This window comes from Anomaloglossus baeobatrachus, chromosome 1 (assembly GCF_048569485.1).
Source record: "Anomaloglossus baeobatrachus isolate aAnoBae1 chromosome 1, aAnoBae1.hap1, whole genome shotgun sequence".
Taxonomy (NCBI): domain Eukaryota; kingdom Metazoa; phylum Chordata; class Amphibia; order Anura; family Aromobatidae; genus Anomaloglossus; species Anomaloglossus baeobatrachus.
Genome location: NC_134353.1, coordinates 335,607,379 through 335,627,681, shown reverse-complemented (window position 1 = coordinate 335,627,681; position 20,303 = coordinate 335,607,379). Strand labels below are relative to the sequence as shown.

Sequence of the window (20,303 nt, the reverse complement as noted above, 5' to 3'; positions counted from 1 at the left end):
CACAGTGTGCTGTATCCAAGAATATTAATGGAAAGTTGAGTGGAAGGAAACGTGAGGAAGAAAAAAGGTGCACAAGCAACCGGAATAACCACAACCTTGAAAGGATTGTTAAGAAAAGGCAATTCAAAAATTTGGGGGAGATTCACAAGGAGTGGACTGCTGCTGGAATCAGTGCTCCAAGAGCCACCACACACAGACATATCCAGGACATGAGCTACAACTGTCACATTCCTTGTGTCAAGCCACTCATGACCAATAGACAATGCCAGAAGCGTCTTACCTGGGCCAAGGAGAAAAAGAACTAGACTGTTGCTCAGTGGTACAAGGTGTTGTTTTCAGATTAAAGTAAATTTTGCATTTCATTTAGAAATCAAGGTCCCAGAATCTGGAGGAAGAGTGGAGAGGCCACAATCCAAGCTGCTTGAGGTCTAGTGTGAAGTATCCATGATGGTTTAGAGAGCTATGTCATCTGTTGGTGTAGGTCCACTGTGTTTATCAAGACCAAAGTCAGCACAGCCGTCTACCAGGAAATTTTAGAGCATGTCATATTTCCCTCTGCTGGCAAGCTTTTTGGAGTTGGAAATTTCATTTTCCAGCAGGACTTGGCACCTGTCCACACTGCCAAAGGTACCAATACCTGGTTTAATAACCAAAGTATCACTGTGCTTGATTGGCCAGCAAACTCACCTAACCTAAACCCCATAAAGAATCTATGGGGTATAGTCAAGAGGAAGATGAGAGACACCAGACCCAATAATGCAGACAAGCTGAAGGCTGCTATCAAAGCAACCTGGGATTCCATTACACCTTAGTAGCGCCACAGGCTAATCACCTCCATGCCACGCCGCATTGATGCAGTAATCCATGCAAAAGGAGGCCCGACCAAGTATTGAATGCATTTTCTGTACATACTTTTCAGTAGGCCAACATTTCTGAGTTTAAAATCATTTTTTCAGTTGGTCTTATATAATATTCTAATTTTCTGAGATAATGACATTTGGGTTTTCATTGGCTGTAAGCCATAATCATCAACATTAACAGAAATAAACACTTGAAACAGATCCCTCTGTGTGTAATGACTCTAAAATATATACATTTCATAGTGAATTTATTTTTTTTTAATATTCTACAGGGTAGGCCATAAGTATGGATACACCCTGATAAAATGGAAGTGGTTGCTGTTATCACCTTACCGTATGTGGCATATTAGTACATGGGAGGGGCAAAACATTTGATGCTGGGTGACACCCATGGCGGCTATCTGCAAAGCCGCCATTTTAAAATCGACTTTACTATTTTTTTTTTATCAGGGTGTATCCATACTTATCCAGAATTACCAAATAGTTTTTTAAAAAATAACAAAAAAAACCATACCTTGTGTAAATGAAGTAAGCAATACCCCAGGTTTTAGCTTGTTTTCCAAATAACCATGTAAGGGTCCACTTAAGATTTCGTAAGTAAGTTGCTTGTCATCAGTGTCTGGGTCCATGGTCATTAGTTCTTTCTTTGTAATGTAATTAGAAGCCTGTAAATAGTCCAAATATTGCAAATTGTCATCAAACACTAAGTGAAATTATGTAAAAGAAAAAAAGTTGAACTTTATCAGCAAAAATTGTTGAACACATTGAATTGGAGAAAGGTAGGGGATATCTACAACACAAGAACAGTATTACAGAGATAATACAAAATTGTAAAGCACCTAAAAACACATAAAAATAAACATACATTTTTTTTACTTATGCTCAGCCTTTTTCAATACCTCATTGTGTGCATAATTATTTTGCATTTGTTTTCCATGCAGATTGGCCAACTTCTGAACACTTTCCAACAAACCTGTGTATCTATGGCTGTAGGAGATTTGCCATAATGCTCCACTGCATTAGTGGATAAAGAATGTTAGATCAAGGCTCTAACCAAAACCTGCATCCTCAACTAGATGTGAGCCCAAAATGGAACTGGTCATTAGGAAATTATCCATTGTGCCATGTATAGTCATTCTACAGAAACAAAAGAATGTAGAAATTTGGCGGACCAGCCAACACTGCGATAGCGTTTCTTTTGTTCAATTATATAAATGCATGGTTTGTTTTTAAGTGTGGCTCAACTACAAGAGATCCTTAGGAAATTCCATCAAAAGCAATCTTCTCATATGTTATCAATTTGGCCTTTTAGAGGGAGGTTTATGGCTCATTCGAAAAAAATGGGTGCTCAAGAGGGGTTCAAATGAATCCAAAATGGATGTAAGGACGTTATTATACAGGCATTTAGCCTGTTTGCAGACAGGAAATTACATTTTTCCAATGTGTATAAATAGCCAAATACAAATGTGTTGCCAAATGAAGACCATTATTGATATTCCCCTGTCAGATCACGGACACATTAGGTGGTATTAGTAGCACATAAAATTGAGTCATGTTCTAAATGCCAATTCAGTTTAGCTGTCATTACCTTTCCATCCATATATTCCAACCACTGAAGTCCTAAATTGGTAATGATTCTTGGGGTTCCATCATCAACTGGAAGGATGTCTACTTTAAATCTCTGAGGAGCTGCCGTTACAATCTGAAAAAATAACATAAATATCCTTATTAAGAATCTTAAAGTGTAATTGTTGTTTTAATTTTTTTATTTCATAAATCAATAGTACATATAAATATAAAATAACCAACTGTGTAATATATCTTATCAGACAACTTTGCTTCTTTGTCTGTCACAATTGATCAGTCATTATCAAAACTCTCAATTCTGAGGTAAAATCTGTATTCAGTGAAGACTTTCCCATTACTGAGATAGGAGATGGCAGTTGTTACTCTTAAGCTTCTATTTAGATAGAAGAGAAGAGGGGGTGGAGCTCTGCCTTCAACTCCTCCTTCTAGCTCCTCCCACCACCATAGAATGTCATCACCACCAACTGCCATCTCCTATCTCAGTAATGGGAAAGTCTTCACTGAATACAGATATTACCTTAGAACTGAGAATCAATTCTGGCAGAGAAAGAAGCAAATTTGTCTGTTAACACTTTATTATTGCTACAATTTTGTTAACTTCACTGTTAACATACAGACTTGTCTCAGAGCACGTGTTTATTTTTGTGGGTTATCTCGCAAAGAAAAAAACCCCACATCTTGCACACTTTCAACTCAACATGTCCGTGCCCTCCTACCACGCATATCCATCATCAGAGGTCAGCCGTCTGACCCCCGTATGCAATCAGTTGCTAGAAAAAAATCTGAAAATCAGCAGGTTTAACTGACTTTTCTGTCATGTGTATAACCAAGCTTAGCACGAGCAGACTTACACAGCTAAAGTTTGGGAACTGACTACGAGCACACGTGCCTAGTTTTCAGTTTGCCATCTCATTGAGGAAAGAATAGATTAGGCTGGCAGTGTTGTAAAATAAATATCCATCAATGTAATTTCTTTAACTAGCTTCTATTGTAAGAAGGACCCCATAAACACTGGGTCACTGAAATCTTTAATACTGATAGATATTTTGAAATTATTTGTGTTCTGATAATGAAAAACATGTCTTAATACATGTCATAACATGGCTAAAATCACCTCTTTTCCCCCATCCTCCACAATAAAGAAGAGGTTGGTTCCATCTGAGACGGTAAAGGAGAATCGGTCCTTTAGAGTGTTACTTCCATCATGATTGTAGCTAATACGATTTTGATAGATGTCTTCCATTGTAAAGGTAAACGTCTGGCGGTAGCTCTGACCATTGGTGCTGCGCTCGATTACTCCATAACGAGGTGGCTGGACAATGGTGAATGTAACCAATTCTGCCTGTTTTAAAGATGAGAGACTGCTTTAAGTATGTAATGCTATATGCCTAATTTAATAATTGCCAAAAGTGCTCCACTTTTATTTTATAAATACTATTATGTTACATTTCATAAATACATTTATCTAAAGCACAAAATTAGTTGTCATGGTCAAAAAGTCAGGGATTCCAATCCTCAAGAAAAAGCAACATTACAGCAACCTGAAGCTTGTAGATTCAGAGCGTCATACCTCAGTATCAGCATCGGTAGCTTTCAGCTCAAATTCAGTAATAGTTTTTCGAACACCTTCTTGCACCCTCATTCCTAAATTCTGCACAACGGGTATAGAGTCATCTACCTTATTAATAGTGATGTAAAAAGTCTGGGATACCTTAAATATAAAAAATATCAGAGATGCATCATAAATGTGAGAACCCTATTAAAGTTTATAAGCAGGTAAGACAAGCCCAAGTAAAAGAAGGAAAGATTTTGGTGAAATTATTTTCTGTCCAAATCCATTTTTTCTCCAGTGAAATGACAGTGATTGTGATATTAGCCGAGTTGAAATTACAAATCCCAACAGTCAGCACAACCTTAAAGTATATAAACTAGGGCGGTGCAAATTAGGTCTGACTGCAATGCAAAAACAAACACAAGTCAAGACACAAACAAATCATGGAATATTTTTTACATGTTAATTGCTTTACTGCCTTATTTACTATATACAGTACAGACCAAAAGTTCGGACACACTCTCATTCAAAGAGTTTTCTTTATTTTCATGACTCTGAAAATTGGAGATTCACATTGAAGGCATCAAAACAATGAATTAACACGTGTGGAATGAAATACTTAAAAAAGTGTGAAACCACTGAAAATATGTCTTATATTCTAGGTTCTTCAAAGTAGCCACCTTTTGCTTTGATTACTGCTTTGCACACTCTTGATGAGCTTCAAGAGGTAGTCACCGGAAATGCATTTTGATCATATTGACTGAGACCACCTACCACATATGACAGGTCTACATATACCATAATTCAACAAGGTGCCACTGTACCTTTGTATTTTTTTGCTTTTGCATTTGCAGTCACAGCACATGGCTACTAGCCAATTTAGTTTGCTTTTCATGAAGATTCTAACTAACTTTGTCTTTTGCATCTTACATGTAGGGATGATGATGGCTTCCAATGTGGTCATTCACTCCTCCCACCTGTCTATGGCTATTTTTCATTAGAATAGAAAAATGAAGATTGTTGGTACTCAACAAAAATTCTCTTTTTTGTTGTCTTCATTGGAGGATACAGAAACCATTGCCCCTCTAAGCCAAAAGTTTTCTGTGTCCCCGAAGAAGCGACTTAGAAAAACTGGTTCCTACCAATACTGAGATCAGTTTGCATACTTAGCCCCTTAACGACCGTGGGCAGTAATTTTATGTCCTAGCGGTCAAAATGTTACTGCCCGCGGTCTGCCGGCGGCATCATGCCGCGATCGGCGCACATCTCAGCTGATTTTCACAGCTGAGATGTGTGCCTGCTAGGCACGAGCAGAATCATTTATCTGCTCGTGCCGTTTAACCCGTTAAATGGTGCTGTCAATATGTGACAGCGCCATTATAACGGCATCGACGTTTTTACTTACCGTACAATACCGGAAGTCACGCGACGTGATCACGTGACTTCCGGTGGTTGTTATGGTAGCACAGGGTCATGTGATGACTCCTGTGCTAGACATGAACTACTTTTAGTTTCACTCAGCCCGCAGCCGAGAACCAGAAAGTGAACGTATCTGCTGTTTACAGCTGTATAGCTGTGATCAGCAGATAGTGTAGAGCGATCAGATTGCTGATCGCTATAGCCCCCTAGGAGGACTAGTAAAATAAAAAAATTAAAAAAAAAGTTTTAAAAAATTAAAAAACAACAAAAAAAACTAAAAGTTCAAATCACCTCCCTTTCGCCCCATTGAAACTTAAAGGGTTAAAAAAATATGCACACAATTGGTATCGCTGCGTTCATAAACTCCCGATCTATCAAAATATAAAATCAATTAATCTAATCAGTAAACGGCGTAACGGCAAAAAAATTCCAAACGCCCAAATCATTTTTTTGTCGCCACAACTTTTGCGCTGAATACAATAACAGGCGATCAAAACGTAGCATCTGCGCAAAAATGGTACAGTTAAAAACGTCAGCTCGAGATGCCAAACATAAGCCACCACTGAGCCATAGATCCTGAAAAATGAGAACGCTACGGTCACGGAATATGGCGTAAAACGTGCGCCACTTTTTTTCGGACAAACTTCCGATTTTTTTTAACACCTTATATAAAAGTAAACCTATACATGTTTGGTGTCTATGAACTCACACTGACCTGAGGCATCACTCCCACATATCAGTTTTACCTTATAGTGAATACAGTGAATAAAATATCTCAAAAACAATAGTGCTATCGCACTTTTTTTGCAATTTTTCTGCATTTAGAATTTTTCTGCTGTTTTCCAGTACACTATATGGTAAAACTTATGGTTTCATTTAAAAGTACAGCTCGTTCCGCAAAAAATGAGCCCTCACATGACCATATTGACTGAAAAATAAAAAAAAGTTACGTCTCTCAGAGGAAGAATGGCGGGAAAAAAAAACAAACGGCCGGTCGTTAAGGGGTTAGGCCTAGAGGAGAGATACAATTCTCCAACTATATCGACAAATCCAGGACATGAAAACTATTCCTTAATAATTCTTTGCTACTACTAATATTTAGTACTTCTTAAAGGGGTGGTTCACCCATATTTTTTATTGTCTAGATCGATATTATATTGAGAAACAATGTTTCTCTCAAATACCTTGTGTTGTCAATAGTGCCTGTGAGAGGCGCTATTGCACACCGCTGTTCCCCGTCCAGTCACGTACCCGTCAAATGCTGCCTTGTCACATCCGTGCAGCCGGCTACAGTCTTCCAGACTCTGAGCTGTGAGCGGTGTTTCACTGCTGTCACAGCCCATCTGCTCCCCCCTCCTCCTCCCTCCTAGCACGGCGCATCTCCTGCTCCCTCCTAGCACAGCACGGTGCGTCTCCTGCTCCCCCCTCCCTCCTCGCAGAACGCTGCAAGCAAGAGACGTGCTGTGAGGGAGGAGGGAGCAGATGGGCTCAGAATGTAGCCGGCTGCACGGATGTGACGAGGCAGCATTGGACGGGTACGTCACTGGACGGGGAGCAGCGGTCTGCAATAGCGCCTCTCACAGGCACTATTGCCAACACAAGGTATTTGAGAGAAACATTGTTTCTCAATATAATATCGATATAGACAATACAAAATATGGGTGAACCACCCCTTTAAGGTAGTTCTGCTGTTGACATAAATACAACCAGCAATAACTATATTGCAAAATGTATCAGCCATGCAGAAGTATTCTCATATCCGACTGGAATTGTGCTTGTTACGCTTTTAATACAGGAAAAGGCTCAAAATGAAATAATAAAGAAATACCTAGGTGAATGAAACCGTATTAAAATGTAGTTTATATTCTCTATAAATTGAAAAGAACAACACTCTTGGCTGAAGGCATTAGAGGAGAATGTGAAGTGAATGAGATTAACCAGTGCAGCCAAATAAACAATGATGAGACCTAGCAAAATTGAAACTGTAAAGAAAATAAAATGAGCGCCTTGGGAAATCTGCTTCAGGCCGATTGTTCACCTCAAAACAACCACAAATGTCCTGTAAACTGAGAACCTAACAAAACAAAAACTCTTCTACCTCATTGACTCCATCTGAGACGGTGAAGGTGAAGTCATCGGCATGTTTTTCATCACCACTAGTGTGAATGTATTGGATATTTCGAGATTCCAGATCTGCTTGACTGAAGCTGTTAATTTTTATGCCTACAAAAAAGGAGAGAGAAAAAAAATCAACCATGAAGAACTGCCATCAATCTTTTCGCTTACATGGTTTCCTAATATAAAAAAACCCCACAATCTGACACATTAACCCTTTGATAAGAAATCAATATGTGGCTTGGTAATGACAAAGTAATGTAATATCACAGCTTAGTCACGATATACAATGATGAGTATTTGCTGCAATTACACACTGAGAGCTTCAATCTGTCCAATATCTTTATCTTCCATCTTTACTTTAATATTCTTCTAGGCTAAAAGATCTTTGTCGTTTATTTTCTTTTTTTTACCTTTAAAGAGAACCTGTCATCAGGATTTCTTAACCTGAACTAATAGCATGTAAATAAACGTGCTTTAACCCATTACTTGGCAAATTAGACATTTTCATTTTATTAAATGACATTTTTTAATGAAAAAAAATGTAAAAATTAAAAATGAAAATGAAATTTTAAACAAAATTAATGAATGTAATGTATAAATTAAATTAATTAATGATTATATAATTTAATTTAATGAATTTTAAGCAAAAGATTAGGCGTCCCAAAAAAAGGACATTGGTAGATAATAGGTTATTCCTTACCTTTTTTTTTAGTAGAAATCGGTTTTGCTGTTTTTGAAAAATCCGTAGCGGATTGTATGCTAATGAGATACAAGTGCAGTGGGTAAGCACTGCATATAGCTCTCCTGCCTCTCTACCTATTCCTGCCTTCCTCCAGTCTCTGCCTTACAGGTTTCTGAGCATAAGGGATAAGCATGGCTCAACCACTATAAGTAGGTGCTAATGGGGTAAAAAACAGTAAACTGTATAGGTAACCCCAACACTCAAAGTATGAACACATACCTTCTCATTGCCTTCTTATCCCTGGCTGATTTTGAAAAGCTGCAAAAGTGGGTCACCCTCCATACTTTTAATGGTAGTCCGCTTGTGATCCATGCTGCTCGCATTCATTTCCCACGAAAAAGGCTCCAGTAGCCGAAAAGTCTTTTGGTGCACTTTTTTGCAGAATATCAAAAATATATATATTTTTTTAAATTTACCTAAGTTGTGTTCATACTCTGAGTGCTAGGGTTATCTATACAGTTTACAGGTTCCTGAAACATGACTGATCTAGGGACAAGAGGAAGACAGCGGGCAGAAAAAGGCAGAGGGACAGGAGAGCTCTAAGTGCACTGCTCGCCCACTGCACTTACAACTTTTTAGCTTAAAATTTCAACTACACTTTCTACAAGAAATGTAAGGATTTAATCAGCATTAAAACACATGTAAATTTACATACATGTGATTAGCTTATCTTTAACATGTTTTAGTTGCTTTTGCACCTTGCTTAACAAGGGTGCATGATTTAAAAAAAAGGGACATGGCTTAAAGGGATTTTCTACTTTCAGGAAACTTTAGCACACAGTTAGATGTAAAAACCACAAACTTTAGTTACCCGTCCTGAGCCCTGTTTTGCTGCAGTGGCAATGTCATGTTGCCAGCACTGTACCCAATGACTGAGCTCAGTGGCTCCAGAAACGTAGAAAGTATGAGTTGCTAAGATCACTGATTGACTGCAGCACTGTTGACAAGTTGTCACCACTGCAGCCAAATAACAGACTGCGGTAGCAGCTGAGACATAGTGCTGGACTAGGAGAAGGTAAGTAAAGTACAGTTTGTTTGTTTTTTACACGTAACTGCGCGCAAAAGCTTCTCAACAGATGAGAACCCCCAGTTGGGATTCAATGCCATGCACCAAAATGATGTCAAACTTTTTGGCACAAAGTAAAGTAGACATTTTCAGTAGATTTATTCTATTGCAGTAACTCTAGATCATTCTTAACACATGGAAGAGAGGTAAAGCATCCACACAACGTACAGGACAAATGGGTGAACACAACGCAAACGTTAAGATTCTAGATCTCAACATAGTACTGGAATTGAAAGGAACCAGTCTACTTAAAGTATTTAAATAAGGGACCACATAAGACACTTTTGGTCTCTACTTGATTCTCTTAAATTAGTTATGATCACAAAGAATTAACTAGAATCTTTATGATGGCAAAGAATTGAATTGTCAGTGTCTACAAAATATTAATTCTGTAATATAAACATTTTAGACAATCAGAAATCAGATGCGCTATAACAAATATCCCTTAAAATGTCACAGACAATCTGGAGAGGTTACAAGTAATCCTGTACCTGGGGAGCCTATGTGCTCCAGATGCCCAAGGCTAGGCTGCCTAGTGATGCGAAACAGTAGTTCTCTGGGCTCACTGTCTTGATCTGTAGCTGACAGTTGCTGTGTAGTGATTTTTTTCCAAGTATTCTCGTCCAAGGTGAGACCCTTGTTGGCAGTAATTGATGGCGGCAGTCTGTCTTCTAAAAGCAAGGCAAGCAAAACGAAACCGCTTTATTGTTTATATTTATAAAACAAGCATTTGTTTTCTTACATAGCAAAAGCTAGAGGTTTTGCCACAAGATATATTTAAGTCTGTAGAAAACCACAGCACATACTTACCTAATATACTAATATAAAAAGACTGGTCAATTAGTGTATTTTCTTCCGAATCGACTACATTAAATTTAAAAGAGAAACTTCCTCCCGATTCTCCTTTATTGTGTTTATACAGAACGTACCCTACAAACAGAAGGTGTATAGTAATAGTACCATGTAACATAAAAAATATTTATAAAAAAAGTATGTAAGTATAAAGCTCTGTTCACACAACGTTGTTGCAGCGTTTTTTTTTTTTCTAAAGCCACAACCTGCTTTCTTGGCAGGAAAAACTCTGCAATCAAAACACCAATTTTTCCGCGGTTTTATGCAGAGTTTTTCAAGTGTGGATTACTTGTGAGCTTTCTCTACAGTACTTGTTTAATTAAGTTAGATTTATTCACCAAAAATGCTTACAAAATCCTGAAAACACTTGCATTTTTTTACTTTTTCATTGCTTTCTATGGGTGTAGGAATTAACATACTGCAGCTTACCAAATCAATCAGGAAAAAAAGAGTGTGTGCATGAAATTTGTGAAATCTCATAGCTTTTGCTGCTACTGTAAAAAGCAGCTTTTAATTTGCATTAAAAAAGTGCGAAAAAACAGATGAAACATGTGAACATATCCTGAGAAAGTAATAGGGTGCGGCAAGATAAGAATCCAAAGTATTTTAAAATATCAGTATACAGTAATAAAGAAAATGGGAGGTATAGGGGCAGGTGGAGTAGAGGGGTAGTATTGTTTAATTGAATAAAATATGGGATGACTAGCAAAGTCTTCCTTATAACCAGACTGTGCCAGTTAATATCACGAGACTAAAACATAGTTAATATTTACCTTTATTAACATCCATCTGAGTGAAGCTGGTAATCGGACCTCTGACAGAAATTAGCACCAGGTTATTATTCTTTGATATCTGTAGCTGTCCTACAGCTGGATCTCTCTTGATGATGTATCTTAACTTGTCATCATCTGAATCGACGTCAGTTCCCTTTAAATGTTGGTCAGTTATTGTAGCTGTTGAGCCTGGATAATAATACCGATATGCGGTCATTAGAAATCAGCCACACAACAAGAACACATATGTTAGATATTACAGCAAATTATTACACAAATTCTGATTTTTCACAAACTGCAGAGCGGTCTTGTCATGCATGAACCTAGGGAAAGTCCAGCGCATGGTGAAACACACAACAAGCAAGGGGTTCACCACAACAAACAACGGGTACACTGGGGACACTTAAACAATGGTGGGTCCTGGTGCTAGTGAAGGGGATGATGGGACATCTCCTGCATTCACCTGCAGCTATACCCTACTCTCCTAGCCAGTTCCTCTCCTAGTACAGGTTCTGCATCTGTCGCCAAGCAGGATACCGGAAGCCCTGAGAGGTCCTGTAATAACCCTGACAAGTAAGCTGGCAGGTGAGGATCGCTAGTCCCACTGCTGCACTAACACAACAAGAGTTGAAGGTATCACAGACAGGGGAAATAACAAAAGATAAAGCTCAACTTCATGGCTGCAGCCAGACACCAGGACTGCAGCCTACACCATTTCACACAACAAGGGCTCCAGCAGCTCCTTCCACTTCAAAGCCTATCTTCAGAATGAAACAGAATAACTGGCCACCTCTACTGGGAGATATGACCATATATAGCGGAAGGAAATGGTTACCAACTGGAAGCACGTGAGGCCAGGATTCAGAAGCTGCTGGAAAGTAAAACTGACATTAACCCTTTTAGCACCAAAGGAAAGGGAATTAGATTTAATATGAGTAGTCTTAAACAGCAAAGAGACTCTGGCCCAGATCCTGTCACAAGTCTCTAGATGCAGGGATACGGCCGTGACTTGTCTCACATGTTGCCTTGTAGTAACAGCCAGGTAAGAAGAAGGCCACTCCTAAGACTGGTTCATGCCATTCTCTACCCCATGGTAAGAGGGTTTATAGTGCAGAGCTGCATCTATGATACACACTATACTCTATATCTGATGCTTGTTTTATCATATACTTGAATTTACTCACTTTCATAAACGTCTGTGGTCTTACAGATTGCCAGCTAAAAGTAAATCCTTTTAAGCACATTTTATATTAAAAGTGAAAATCACCTGAAATGTCTTAGGCTACGTGCTCACGGGACTCTGTACACGTGGATTTTGCTGTGGAAAACCTGCGGATTTATCTGGATCTTCTAGATGAATCCGCAGGTTTTAGCAAGTACAGACACTCCCCATGTTATCCTATAAGACATGGGGAGTGTCTGTGTCCATGCTGCGGTGTGTGCAGCTGCGGTGTGTGCGGCTGCGGATGTACCGCAGCCGCACACATCTGCATGTCAATTATTCTTGCGGAAATACCTGCAGAAATCCCGGCCGTCCACTATGGAGACAGAGGCCGGAACTTCCGCAGGTAAGTCGCATGAATGTCCGCAGGTTTTCCGCAGCTATTTTGCTGGAATCCCGCAGCTTTGTATAGCTGCGGATTCCGGGCAGCTGCTGCAGGAAACCTGCGGATATACCTGCGGATATATCTGCAGGTGCGAGCTCCCATGGGCACATAGCCTTAGATTGTTTATATAAGTACCCTCTGAATTATAAAGTGCTGCGGAATGTATGGGCGCTATATAAATAAAAATTATTAAAAATTACTATGTCACATTCACATTCTCCATTAAGACTCTTTAAAAAGGTCTGTCACTCCATTTCATCATAGTGCACTACCAGTTTTGCAGTGTATCAACTCTCCCAATGATTTCATGAGATCTGAAAGATCTGAAGATCTCTTGGCAAGTAAACTTGACATGTATACTGACTTTTATCCAAAATGGCTCTTTAACCAGATTTAGAAACCGGCACAACAATTTTTTTAATTGAGATGTTTTTGATTTGTATAGGATGTTGTTATATATTGGGAACATTTTAAAGTAGTCAAATAGTGACCCCAAAAAATAAGGAAAAATTCTAATGTATTAGGGCAAATTTATTAATACTGTCTTAAATTTGGACAGCTTAGAAATGGAATAGACATGGCAAACATGAAACAAAAATGGTGCATGTTAAGCCATGAATTGGAAAAACACCACCCCTGGAGACCCAAAATGCCCAATTAGTGACTTCAATTGGGGTTCAGGTCAAGTTTTGGGTCCTAAACTGAATATTTATTTAAAGTCCAGATGAACCTGCCGAACCGAACTTCCAAGGGTCCGCTCAGCTCTAAAAACAAAAATGCATTGCATCTATGCAGAACGCATCTTGCGGTATGTGATGAAGCATGTGATGGATCAGCGCAGCTTTTTTTCAGCTCTTGAGCACTTGCTTGTCTATTCTCATGACTTAGTTCAGAGAAATGTATTTGAGATTTTCACTATACCAGGTTTGTTTTTTCTTCAATTTCTGTACTCGTTTTGCGACCAGTGATTTGATAATCTGTTTAAATAACTAACCAAGACATTTTTTGGGTTGTAGTAAAGCACCAATCCAGCTTTTTTTGTTTTTATTTCACGACTGGAGTGGTGCTTTAAATCTAAGTTCCATGCCCCCATCTTATTCTCAACCTACGGTGTCTTCATCTGTTTTCAGCATCACTCCCTATGGTCTCCGGCGTTTTGTGATCTTCTGGCTAATCCAGTGTTTCATGGAATGCGTTGAAGGTCCCAAATCAATACAACTCTATGTGATCCTCATTCTGGCTCTCATAGAGTTGTATGGAGAGTTAGTGATTTAACTTCTGACTAGTTAGAAATAAGTCACAAGATGGGGCCACGGGACCTGAGCACTGTACAAATACGATAAAAACGCCAGAGAGTAACTATAAGACAGGGGTCAGAGGACTTTGACACCCCTCCAGTTGTGAAAAACAAAAAAAAAACAAATGCTAGTGCTTTAAAAGGCACCTTTCACTTCAGAGGAAATCTCAAGCATACCTGTCAATTCTCCCGGGACATATGGAACGCTCCTGAAAAGAGGGAAGATCTTTCAGACTCCCAAAACAGTTGTCAAATTTCCCCAGTGTAACGGAGTTGTACTCATTGATGCAGTGTATTTCCCACCTGCTCTTAGGTTTTCCTACTTTAGTGAAGGCTTGTATAGATTAGACATACCTGCGGAGATCTGTAGGCCCCTGTTCACAGCCAACCTTGGTGGTTCTTTTCTTTTTGGCTCTATAGTAAAATGTAGTCTTCCAGTATTAGTGTATCGACCATCTGAGAGAGAGAATCTGAATTCATCTGAATGTGTAGCCCCAGTCTCTGGAATGTATACAATTAATTCATCTAATATATCTTGATAAGTAAAAGTGGAGCCCTGGGACAAGATCCTTCCATTGTCCAATGGTTCAGAGTAAAATTGCCTCCTGTGTAAATTTCCTAGAAGAATTTACAGGAAATGTTATCTAATAAAATACATTTAAAAAAAATACAATTTATTAATGCCACAATTAAAAGGCTGTTTATATAAAGCTTTTTTATAGAACACTTTTAGACATGTTAGCCATTTAGTAAAGCATGATATGATGAATATTAGCTGTCAAATATTTTTGTTCAAAAATTCCTAGAAAGTACAGATTAGGCCGAAAGCACATTAGAGAACAAGTAGATTCCAACAGAGGAGTAAACAACATGTTATTTTCTAATTTACTGTAAAGTACTGTTCACTGGTCTACAGTTAAAAAAAAATTCTGCTGACCTAAATATTTTTCTGATTTCACCCAAATTAAAAGGTAGTGATTCCAGATATGAAGTACAAAAATATGCAGGACGTCAAATTGTTTCACAAATGAGAAATGTTTGTTTAAAGGTTTTAAAATGGAATATCAGAGATAAGAGAATCTGAAGAACCAATAGCACATAATATATTTGTTTCATGCAAAAAACTACTCTATCATCTAACCAAGAGAGCAATAGATGTGCAAATTTTAATTGCTAGGGAAAAAAATTATATAAATAGCCGTCATCAACATGATTTTGAGGCTTCGCGACACCATTGAAGCGCCAAAGCTGAGACTTTCCATGATGCTTGGTTCACTTTCTCAGGTTTTCAACACATGTATGGATAATGATTTGTGTTTAGAAAAAAAACTGAAAAATTGTTATATATTAATGTGACAGATCAAAACAATCAAGGCATTGTTAATAGATACTGCTGGGGAAATACAAAATCTATGTTACAAATTATACATAGTATCGATATTAGGAAAATGAGAGGCGAGCATCCATGGATCCATATTCTTTTCAAACTTTACCATGATAAGAACTTCTTGTATGTTTCCCAGGTCAAGCATGATTTCCTTACCCTTTGAACAGATCCCTTTATGCTAGTCTATGCCGAATTACTATGGCAACCCTAAAAATACCTCTGATATCATCACCCAAGGCTTTTTAAGGCCGGCTTATGCAAGCGTTTGCTGTCTGACTATTAATATAACATTGCTATCAGCAACTATATGCTTCAAAGGAGTTGATTTATCATTCACTTTGCTAAAAACGACGTTTATACTCTGCTGTCCTAATCCTGGCTGATCTATGTGGCATCTGAACAGATCAGCTCCTATGCTCCATTGTGTCCAGTACATGTTGCTCAGCCTGACATAAGGCTTCGAAATTCCACTTCACCAGGTGAGCTTCCTAATAAAAAGCATTAATACGTGAGACTAGCTAGTTCAACTATTGGCCTGGGATCGGCAATTATGGACAATATGGATATGTGAAGAGGAAGATGAATTGAACTAATTTGCAAATGGAGTTGGTCATGTCCATACGTTTTTACAAGTGGAGATAAAATATTGGATGTTTAGGGCATGAGCATCCTGTGACCTGATGAGTAAAAACAATTACTTCCACTATGTATGGTGAACAGAATCCATTTTAAGAAAAAGCCCAGAAAGCACAATGGTTGGAAAAATAAGCAGTAGGATCATACAACCCAAATTCCAAAAAAGTTCGGACGACATGTAAAATGTTCAAAGAAACCTGTTAGGTCCAATATGCACCTCTAAGGCTAGTTTCACACATCCGGCTTTTCGCCGGTTTGACGGATGCGGTGCACACCAGTACAGTATGATACAGTACAGTGGCAGCGCCGCAACTTCCGGGTCACATACTCCGGTCACATGACAGCATGTGACCGGCGCTTGTTGCGCTGCCAGTGTACTGTATAAACTGTACTTGCGTGCTCCGCATCTGTCAAACCAGCGAAAAGCCGGATGTGTGAAACCGGCCTAACCAGGAGCAGTTCTGGGTGCATATTGCCAATCCCTGCCTAAACGTCCTGGTATCTAGTAGCATAGATAAAGAGATCTTTAGAAAAAGTAATTCTAAAGATCTTATATCGTATACTAATGAGTGAGGGGAGTAGTCCCCTGGGCGTTCGTTCCCCTTGACAGTTGGCCCCATTAGCATGTTAGTACGCCCCTGTGGGTATGCTAACATGCTAATGAATACGCAGCGTCACAGGATGATCTCACTCACCATCACGTCTGACGGGGGATTTCGGCTCAGCGCGCATGACCCCGGAGTTTGGGTCACGCGCACTACTTCAGTTTGAAGCCAGGACGCGTACACCCAGCTTCATAGTGCGCATGACCCAAACTCCGGGGTCATGTGCACTGAGCCGATATCCCCCGTTGGACGCGATGGTGGCAGAGAGGTGAGTGAGATCATCATGTGACGATGTGTATTCATTAGCATGTTAGCACGCCCACAGGCACCCACAGGGGCGTATTAACATGCTAATGGAGCCGACTGGCAAGGGGAACTAACGCCCAGGGGACTAGTCCCCTCGCTCATTAGCATACGGCAACAGATCTTTAGAAATACTTTTTCTAAAAATGACTATCTATGTTAGTGTATACAGGGACGGTTAGGCAGGGATTAGCAATATGCACCCAGAACTGCTTATGGTTCTGGGTACATATTACATCTGACTGGTTCCCTTTAAGATAATAGGTATGCAATGATTTGGAAATCTCTTATAGCCATATTTTATTCACAACAGAACATAGAGAAAACATCTGAAGCTGAAGATTAGACATTTTTCCATTTCACTTGAAAAAATGAAATAAAAAAAAGAAAAAGGCAGCAACATATCTTAAACAATTTTGGACAGGGCCATGATTCATATTGCAGCAAAGTGGAAATCAACTTCTCTCTCCTTCCTATTAACCCCTTCATGACATATGAAGTACAGTTACGTCATCTATTGTGTCCCTGACTTTGATGCAGGCTTGCATGCCGAGTCCACATCTTTTCCAGTAGATGATGGCTTAATTATTCCGCCTTTAACAGCTGCAGGTGGAGCATAGCTCCGCCCATGGTTGTATACCTGTTAAATGCCGCTGTCAATCTTTGACAATGGCATTTAATGTGCGCTGTCAGGGATTGCGTCATTCAACGCGCCCATCTCCAATCATCTTCAAAATTAATTTCATATAATTGGTTCTCCTTAGTCATGGAATCCTTCTTGATAGCCTCCCCCTTTTCACTCTGTTTCCTCTGTACATCTCTATTAACTTCTTCTTCTTCTCATGTTATTACTTTACCGCATTGCACAATTATTGCATACTACTTGCATAAAACATTTCCTTTTGAATAATATACAATAAAACCTCTTTGAAACAAAAAAAAAAAAATTGTGACATTGGACTCATTAAGTCACATATGAAATGGAATTGATGTTTGGCCCATTGAAGTGAACTCATAGAATACAATGCCATGGTCAGAGCAGGCTGAATGAATGTTTCTAGCATAAGAAAAAGAATGGACTATCCTAATATTCAGACAATCCTTGTATAATGTAATTGTGTTGGGAGATTGTAAGAGTATCCTTTTTGAATGCCATTGTGATTCCTCCAGACATCTGTTATGTCTAATTGCTTGAATTAAGTATTAATAGCTCACATGTTAGAACCTGTACAACACACAAACAGCTTTGTGAGATCGATTGTGGTTGTCATTGAGTATATAATTGATGTCGCAAAAGCAGATCAGCACATCATATTGTTTCTTATCAAGCAATATAGACATTTAAAAAAAATGTGTAGGATCATGCGTGAAAGCATAACAATTGATTAAGCATATTTGTTTGTCGTATAAGGAATCTTCAAGAATAATAACACATCCCTCAGGGTCCGCTGTTTTTTTTGGTTTGTTTTTTTTTTAACTTCAAAGAGAGATATATTATTCAATAATATAAGGATACTCCTACTTTTGGTACTGTTTGAAGTATTGAAAAATAAGTATGCTAAGGGAAAAAGGTTGGGATTACGGAATACTGATAACCGGCTACATCCACATATTATCTATTACTCAAGTCCAAGAATGCTTTATTTCATTTCATTTTCGGAGTTAAGCTACACACATTATTGGATACAGAAATAAAATGCTATTGTCTTTAATGAAAAAGTCTAAATTGAAGACTAACCTCTAAAACATCAAACTAACCACAGACAGTACAGTCCACATACCTATGTATTGGATAGAGAGATCTATACATCTGGAAAAAATAGACTACAGCCATAACATAATAGTGCCAAAAACATGGTTCCAGGGTCAAGCCCTCAAATCAACTCTTTAATAGATTCAGGGGGTACACTTGGGTCCATATCACACCAACGCCTTCATAGACAATATGAAAACATGTGTAAATAAACAGCCAGCAATGGTAGGGGGCACATTATAACTACAAGGTGGAAAGTAAGCTAAAAAACATTCACATGAGTCAATGACCGAATTAACAGGCAAAGATAATGAAGAGGAAAAAAAGGGTGAGGAAACGAGGATGGAGAGAAAAGGAAGGGGAAAATTGTGGCGGTGGGAAAATGTATAGAAGAATAAAATTAATAGAACTCCTAACTTGGTCAAGATATGATTAAAGCAGAAACCTGACAGTTCCCTGGTTGAGCATATTGCCATTAATGTTGATTGGTCTTTTGATAGAGTCTTCAAAAATGTGGGTTCAAAGCAATTCTATTAAAATTTGCAGATACGGTATAGTTTTTGCCAGCTTCTTGGAAGTCTAGGTACTGAGAAATAAAGCTTGATGCATTATTTGTTAATTAAATCCTGTTTTTCTTGAAGGCTACAAACAAAAAGATTGTGGGGTTGAATCTGTACATTGAGGCTTAAAGGAAGCCTCCATCAATGTTTGGCTAGCTCCTTCTGTAGAACTCGTGTGCGTAGTCTCAAGACATACAGACATACAGATGGCTGAGGCCAGGAAACGCCACATTCAAGAGATGGTTCCTCATTTCAGAGTAATGCAGACGGTGGATAACATCGGTCGGAATGTTAGTGATATGATCTCTAAATAATGAGTTATCAACATGAACCATTTTTAACATTTCTGTATTATGTTGCAGGATTAAATATTTAAAAAGAGTTAAAACTGCTTCTCTAAAATTAATAATGCTTTTAGGCAGATTTTGCCAGTGTATTGAGAACTTTGAGAATAAATGATCAGTCTAGGAGGAGAAAGAACAGATCTAATAAGATATATTACAAAGTTTCCTAATTTCATGTGTACTATTGATTTATGAAAGAAATAAAACAACAGTTACTCTAAGTATTTTAATACCCATACACATCATTACATAAGTAATTAAGACAGATTATAGAATAAAAATTGAATGGGACATCTTTTTTAAGTTAAAAAAAGAGCAGTAGTTTATTAAGTAACTTTTTAACTTCTTAATTAGTAAGTGCAACTTTTATAACTCCAGAAAGGTGTGGTGTGGGAAATCATTAAAGAGATAATTTGAAGGCCAAAGTAATTTTCTTCCTAAATAGAGATAAGCGGACCTGTGGATGTTTGGGTTCACCAGGTTCGGCCGGACTTTATTTAAAAGTTAATTTCGGGACCCAGACTTGACCTGAACCTGTACCCAGACCCCGAACCATATATAAGTCAATAGGGACCCAAACTAACAGGCTCAACGTAAGTAACACGTATAATGGAAGTCAATGATTGGGCAGTTGGGCTCTCCACCCATATACAGACAGCCATAAAAAAAGCATTTCCGGGTGAGGGCTGACTTTTTTTTGTTCTTTTTTTTTTTTTTACACACAGCATTCAAAAAAGTTTTACCTCCAGTGAGAGCCATTCAGAGACTGCAAGTGGCTCTCACAGGGCTGAAGACCAAGCGTACCCAAGCACAGCGATGCTTGATCAAGTGGTTAGCATATG

The 20,303-nt window shown here is 38.5% G+C and overlaps 1 protein-coding gene across 1 annotated transcript in view; it reads right to left on the bottom strand.

Annotated features, from left to right (window-relative positions):
- FRAS1 (Fraser extracellular matrix complex subunit 1) overlaps positions 1-20,303 on the bottom strand; it is a 724,001-nt gene that overhangs the window by 82,497 nt on the left and 621,201 nt on the right. Inside the window, exons 44-52 of the mRNA XM_075352182.1 lie at positions 14,228-14,491; positions 10,970-11,158; positions 10,155-10,274; positions 9,836-10,015; positions 7,517-7,641; positions 4,018-4,158; positions 3,562-3,789; positions 2,449-2,562; positions 1,375-1,525 (exon numbers count right to left, since the gene is read on the bottom strand). Coding sequence (XP_075208297.1) covers positions 1,375-1,525; positions 2,449-2,562; positions 3,562-3,789; positions 4,018-4,158; positions 7,517-7,641; positions 9,836-10,015; positions 10,155-10,274; positions 10,970-11,158; positions 14,228-14,491 — 1,512 coding nt within the window. The remainder of the gene's footprint in view (positions 1-1,374; positions 1,526-2,448; positions 2,563-3,561; positions 3,790-4,017; positions 4,159-7,516; positions 7,642-9,835; positions 10,016-10,154; positions 10,275-10,969; positions 11,159-14,227; positions 14,492-20,303) is intronic.